The 7016-nt window shown below is 51.1% G+C and overlaps 1 protein-coding gene across 1 annotated transcript; it reads right to left on the bottom strand.

Moving 5' to 3' along the window:
• Positions 1–574: 574 nt before the first annotated feature.
• Prss45p lies at positions 575–6341 on the bottom strand. The gene is made up of 6 exons (XM_021208134.1): positions 6236–6341; positions 4881–4907; positions 2839–2986; positions 2118–2392; positions 1099–1262; positions 575–808 (listed from the first exon to the last, which is right to left on the bottom strand). The coding sequence occupies exons 1-6, from the start codon at positions 6339–6341 to the stop codon at positions 575–577; spliced, it is 954 nt and encodes a 317-aa protein (XP_021063793.1).
• Positions 6342–7016: the final 675 nt, after the last annotated feature.

The following is a 7016-nucleotide window of genomic DNA, read 5'->3' as shown; positions in this document are numbered from 1 at the left end:
GAAGAAGGGGTAGTGGAGGGAGGGAGGGAAGCTAGCTAGACAGCAGTCTAGAGTTCTGGCTGTGGATTACTGCCACTGTTGACCCACAAGGCATATTTCATCCGCCCCGACATTGGGAACCACTATACAAATCAGGAAGCTGAGCCCACAAGCACAGGCCCTTATTCCCATGTCCCAGTGCTAGAAACACAGCAGAAACCATGAGCCCCCAAACTAGGGGCTCCTCCCATCTACTTGAACCTCCAGAGTCATTCCCCAAAACGGGGTGGGGGAAGGGAGAAAAAAGAGAAGAGAGACAGCTCATGCTCACACAAATTTAATCTCTGCTCTTGGTCTTAAATTCCAAAATGTTGCTCCTGAGCAATCCCCGTCCCCCTTCCTCTGGTCAGTCAAGCAAGACCCAGTCACCCACCACAGCCCTCCCCGCGAGGATGCCAAAGCAGGACCCAAGTTCTCCAGGGACCATTCCGTTGCCACCCTGATTCCTGTGGAATATGGATAGGCCACCGTGCTCAGTCGTCTACCTAGCCATTCAGCAGAGGCAAAACAGGAAGAGGAAGAGGGGGTGGGGAAGTCATGGGCTCACTGGGAGCTGCAGCAGCCAGGGCAGGAAAAGAAGCCAGGAGGTCCTGCAGGGCCCCGACAGCGCCCCATGGCTCACTTGCTCCTTGATCCACATGGTATATTTGGTGATGCGGGTGTATACACTTAGATTCGGTACTTTGGCGCAGGCCTTCTCCCATGAGAATACCCCAGCCAGAATCCATTTGCCCTCGATCTCACAAGCCAATGGCCCCCCAGGGTCTCCCTGAAGAAGACAAAAGACTGATAGAGGCTCTGGTGGAACCAAAGGACCTACAATGCCCACCCTCTCTGTTCCACTTGAAAGAATCATTTCTCCAGGAGTGCACCAGCTAGGGGGCCCCTTGGCTTCTCAGTTGGAGACCACACCTATGAATTGCAGCCAGTAGCAGTCATAAAAGACAGTGAGAGCAGAGTGACAGTAAGGAGGAAAGAGGCCAGGCCCCAGGGAACAGGACTCCATCCCAGGACTCACTCCCCAAAATGAGAGTTGCCAGAATGCTCCCAGAAACTCACGTAACACAAGTCCTCCCCATAAGTGGTGGCACAGATCATGTTCTTCCGGATAAGGGGGACAACTTGGGGATAGAAGGTCTTCTTGTGGAAAATACTGTCACAATTCTTGTTGTCTATAATGAATACCTCAGCCTCCCAAAGCTCCGGAGTCAACGTCAACTTGCCTGCAGGGAGCACAAGGGATAAACTGTGACCCCTCACTCTGCACAGTCCTGGCTCTGCCCTGTGTCGCGGACCTTCCTAGCCTGCAGGCCAGCTGGGCTCTACCCTCCCACACCTGTGCATCTTCCTTCCCGTGGCCTTTCTCTGCGGTGCCGGCAGACACAGCAAGTCCCTCCGCAGGCAAGGTCTTGGTTCAGGAGCCTCTTCTCTAGGAAGGTTTTGCTGCGGAACCCAGGAGTCCCAGCACAGCCACTGACAACTTGGGACAGTAACCCTGTGATTCCTCTTTCCATGGTGTTTGTTCCCTTCGCCCCACCCAACAGCTGCGTCTAGGCATCGGGACATCTGTCTGTTCGGAGCTCGGCTCAGATCCCCTGATCTCTGCCTTGTTTTGCTGTTTTTAAAACAGTCTCATGTGGCCTAGGCTGGTATCAAACGTATGTACTTGAGGCTGACTCTGAACCCATCACTTCCTGGTTCCACTTCCCTAACGCTGAATTACAGGTGGCATTCACCCGTGCCCCTGGCTTCTAGAAGTGACACTTGCCCTGTCAGCCTCTGTACTGCTCACCCCAATCAATGCCCGAGGCTGCGACTTCCTTTGATGCATTCCAACGCCAAGGGCTCAGGAGCATGGCAGCTGTTTCAGTTGTGACCAGGGAGGGAGGGAAGGGGACTTGGTGACTCCCTAACTTTTGCATTTCTCTAAAAGGCAGATGGTCGCCTGCCAGCCTAAGCAGAGCTGTGTGAACCATGACAAGGAGCACCATATGAGGCAAGACCACAGCCATAGCCACCACAAGGGAGAGGACAATAAAGACCCAAAGGGGAGGCGTCCCCAGCCCCATCCAACTTACCTGAGGAGTGCTGCTTAACCAGGCCCCAGCCAGTCACCCAGCACTTCGTCCCGACCTCGAAGTTGAAGTTGTGCTCTGGAAGGCAGATGGGCTGCACGTACTTGTTGAAAGTGACAGGGGTTTCAAGACAGAGAAGGGCGATGTCGCTTCTGATGAAGTTCCGGCCCCAGTACTTGGGATGCATAATGATGTCACCCACGGGAATCTTCAGGGTCCAGGAGGAGCCGTTGGGGTGGAGGGTGCTGCTACCCAACATCACTGAGTACTCTTTGTCGCTGCAGGGGGTTCAGGAGCCCACCTAGTAGACATCAGTTTCCCCGCACAACTATGCACCTGCCTCCTCCCGGGACCTGTCCTGTCTCTGAAGTCCACTCAGTCTGGGTTAATCCAGTCTTGGATGCTCAAGGTCAAAGACATATAACAGCCTTCTCATTCAGAGTCACATGGAGTAAGGTGTGTGGGTATCAGCACCCATAAATATTCTCCTGGTGTGTGTGGGGGGGGTGACTAGGTTTTCCTGTTGCCCAGTTTAAGATGCAGTCTCTATTGCTCAGGGTCCCATCCCAACTTAGTCAGGGGATCTTGTGAGATCTCGAGCCTGGCTCTTCCCACTCTTCAGTGTTCCCGCCTCCTGCATGGTTTCCTATTAGTACCGAGGGAGCTGGACTGTGCCCATGGTAGCTCATGGTCTTTAGGTCCTGGATACACGGGTCACACTCACCCCTGGATGCAGTGAGCCGCAGACACCACCCAGCTTCGATCAATCAGGGCTCCTCCACACACGTGCTCATTTTCTATCTGAAGGCTCACTTCCCAGGGCCAGTGGTGGCTCTCCTCCAAGTTGTCTGGCCACCAGGGTGTGCCACAAACTTCAGAACAGGCAATGCAAGAGAGTACAGAGTCCACAGAGAGGAAAATCAGAATAACCAGGAACATGTCACCCTTGGGGTCGAGTTGGAACAAAGAGTGCCTGGGTCCTCTATGGGGATGCAGAGCCACTTTGAATTCAGCTTAGGCTTCTTCCCGTTTCAAAGAGAAGAGACTGTCATGGAGAGGACAGGGTACTGAACCGAACAAGCAATGACAGTTACAGAGATAAGAGACAGACGGAGAGACCTTTCAGCTGGAGACTGAGATCCACAGAGGGAGACTTATGCCCAACCTCAGGACAGTGCCGAAACAAAACAGGGATTTCAAGATGAGAAATGCTTTCCTTGCACGGGATCCTGTGCTGCCTTTCTTTGATGCCCCCCTCCCCCAAAACAACCAAACAAAAAACTATGAACTTCTCCATGGGAAGTCTTTATCCTAAGCAGTCTGGAGCTCACAGTTATTAGTGGTCTACCAGTTGACAAGATTTATGAATGAATGAATGAATATAGGTGCAGAGATCCTAAATAAAGTACAATGTGCTGAGGGAGTGTGTGGCAAACACCTTTAATCCCAGGGTTCAGGAAGCAGAGGCAAGGGGATCTCTGTGAGTTTAAGGCCAGCCTGGTCTACACAGGGAGTTCCAGGATAGCCAGGGCTATGTAGAGAGATCCTGTCTCCAATAAACAGATAAAATAATAAAAATAAAAACAAAAAAAATTAAAGAGAGGAGACAGAAAACCTCAAAACATACTTATAAAAAGAAAAAGTGGATTACGGGCAATAATATAACAAAGCAAAATTACAAACATGTTTGGGAGCGCCCTAACAAAACTGATGGTGTACTGACTTCAAAGGCCAATGAGGAGCTGGAGAGACTGCTCACCGGTTAAGGGCACTTGCGGCTCTCCCAGAGACCCAGGTTTGGTTCTCAGCACTAATACATTAACGGACAGACAATCATCTGTAACTCTAGGTCTAGGGGATTCGGCACCCTCTTCTGGCACAAGGCATGCACACACAAACAGTCTTGTGCATAAAAAACAAACAAACAAACAAAAAACCAGAAAACAAAAAACAAAAACTATTTTTTGTCGAAGTTAAAAAAAAAAAAAAAAAACATCCTTAGGGGCTAAGGAGATGGCTCAGTTGGTAAAGAGCTTAGTGTGCAGGCATGAAGACATGAGTTCAATCCCCAGCACAGGGTGAAGCCGGGTGTGGTAGGACACACTTGTAATCCCAGTGCTAGGGAGGAGAGACAGGCAGGTTGCTGGAGCGCACTCGCCAGGCAGTCCGTCCTAGTTAGTCACCTCCCAACCAGCGGCAGACCCTGTCTCCAGAAACAGGGTGGGCTGCACCTGAGGCACAATACCTGAGTTTGACTTTTGGTCTCCACATGCATTTGCGTGTGCGCGCACATGCACAGTCACACGTACTTGCGCACTACCCCTTTAAATGAGACTGAATTACAGAGGGAAAACTGAAAGGAGCGAGGCTTGGACAGAAGCAAGAACATAGTAAACCAACCCCAGCAGTCAGTAGTAGACCCCAGTGGAGTCCTGACACCCCAAGGCAAGTCCTATGACCCCAACCATGCACTCCCTGGGTCTAAGGAAAAAGACAGGAAGTCCTGGGATCTGGGCTCTTGAGACAACGGCCCAGAAGGCTTGTTATGCGACTGTGGGAAAGGCTCAAAGCCTGAGCTAAATTCCAAGTGGCTCTGCATTCCCATGGAGGACCCAGGCACTCTTTGTTCCAAACAGTAGGGTTGCGTCCTGGCAGCTACACGTGCTGTTCCTACCAAACCAGAAATGCTATTTAGGCAGAGACTTTGAGAACATATTTTTTCCCAGGATCTGAAACTTTCCCTGCTACGAGGCCCCACTGACCCACCTGGTTCCGTGTAGTTCTCATTATAACCTGAGGAGAAAAGGAAGACAGACGTGAGGCAGGGACGTTTACAGGGTAGCGGTAAAGAGGTGCCCAGACTGGGAAACGAGCGTACAAGGGGCCTATCTGGAGACTCATGTCGTCCAACCATGTGAGATGGGGCAGGGCCTGGGCCAGAGGCATCGGGTGAATCCAGAAGATGTGGCCGAGAGGAGAGACTACTGGGAAATGTCTCAAAGAGGAGAAAAACAAAATAAATATTGATTTAAAAAAAAAAAATCTCTCCAGAAAGAAATACAATAGTATATTCCAGAGACTCTGGAGGACATCTGTGGAGGAGGAGAAAGATAATGTATGGAGAGGAGCCTCTTCGTTTCCCCAGAGTTACTGGTCATCCGGAGAGCAAAGAGGGACCAAACAGTACCTTCAGAAACACCCTTACATCAGAGATGTGGCTTCGTGGCCTGATATGGGTACTAAGGAGAGGTGTGTGTGTGTGTGTGTGTGTGTGTGTGTGTGTGTGTGTGTAATCCCAGCACTAAGGAGGCGGAGACAGGAGTTTCAGGACATCAAGGTTACCCTAGGGTTCATGAGATCTTACCCCCAACCCCCACTAATGAAAGAAGAAAAAAAGGGGGCAGGGGAGAGGCTGAGGGAGAAGCCACAGGAAATTATAAAAAGGAGAGACATGTAAAACAAACAAACAAAACCAGGAACACTAAGGGAAAGCACACAGCAGGAATGGGCTGAGGATTACATGGGAAATAAACGTGCCAGAGGGAATCACAAAGTGCTAATGGCTCTTGGGGAAGGCTGGCCCTGAGATGGACGCTAGGAGAAAGGCAGTGCACATATTGGGATGGTGGTGGAGCAGGATTGATGTAAGCCCCGCCTCTCGGTATGGGGCGGACCCTGCTCCAGCCCCACCCCACTCAGGAAGCACTCTCCCTTTGGCAGTCAGATTTGGAGGGGTGTCTGGGTGCTGTGGGGCAGGGGAGTCTGAGAAGACACCACTCAAGGGCTTAGACTCTGCTAGTGATGGAAAAAAAAAAAAAAAAAAAAAACAAACCAACGTTTAGAACATCATCTCTTTAAGAGGATGGAGACACACGGAAAGCAGAAGGCGCCTGGGCGTGAAGGGAGGCCAGGGATGCTCCTCGGGCCTGTTGTCTACAGGAGGCTACAGCACAGCACAGCTGTGGCCTGAGGAACCTAGGAGTGACGAAAGAGAGGTGACAGCGAGGTGGGGATGGCACACAGAAGTTTCAGGTGGTGGAAAGGAATAGCCAACCTGAGCAAGACTGGAGGGGAGAGGACACAGAAAGAAAGGACAACGGAGAAGGAGGTGCCTGCCTCACCTAAGTTTGGCCGCGGAGGCAGCAACAGTAGCGCCACAAAGCAGGTTAGGATCCAGCGCCTCAAGGATCCAGACCCAGCGTCCAGGCCGCGCAGTGACGTAGCCATACATGAATACTGTCCCTATGGACGGCAGAAATAGCTGCGGCGTGCTGTCACGTGCCCACACACCCCAGTACGTGATGGCGTCTTCGACACGTGACTGACCTGGCGCCAAGAGCCTGACCGTTCCTCTTCAGGGCCTTTGAGTTCTGGCATCTGGACCCACTCTGGTCCTTAAGATAACTTCAGATCCCTTAACTGGGACTGGGTCTCAGATTCCAGATCTATGAGAGCACCCCCATTGCTCTAAGATCCTGGGGGTGCATCTGGAGCCTAACGGGTCAAAGATCCCTGGGCTAGGCTGGGCATCTTGATGCCCATCCAGCCTCAGGGTACACCTTGTTCTCAGCCTGTTGCACAATGAGTTTCACGGTCACTATTGAAGAAGACCGGGAACGCCCAAGAAAGAAAGTAACAGAATGGTTAGGAAAAAAACGGTTTTGAGAACGGCTGAACTGAATCTAAGACCAAATCAAGACGGGAGAAGGGTGCTGAATAAAGAAGGCAGCTGTCTGTCCTCTTTCACGGACCAGCAATATGACAGGATGTTACTACTGACGAATACTGGCTGGTTTGTTTGTTTGTTTGTTTGTTTTTGTTTTGTTTTGCCTGGCTTTGGACATAAAGAAGGCTTTTCACAAAAGGGTGATCTTTCTGGATTTACCGGCGATCACCAAAATT

The sequence above is a fragment of the Mus pahari genome, chromosome 10 (genome assembly GCF_900095145.1).
Source record: "Mus pahari chromosome 10, PAHARI_EIJ_v1.1, whole genome shotgun sequence".
Lineage (NCBI taxonomy): Eukaryota > Metazoa > Chordata > Mammalia > Rodentia > Muridae > Mus > Mus pahari.
Note: the sequence above shows the minus strand (reverse complement) of the source record. Positions and strands in the feature narration are given on the sequence as shown.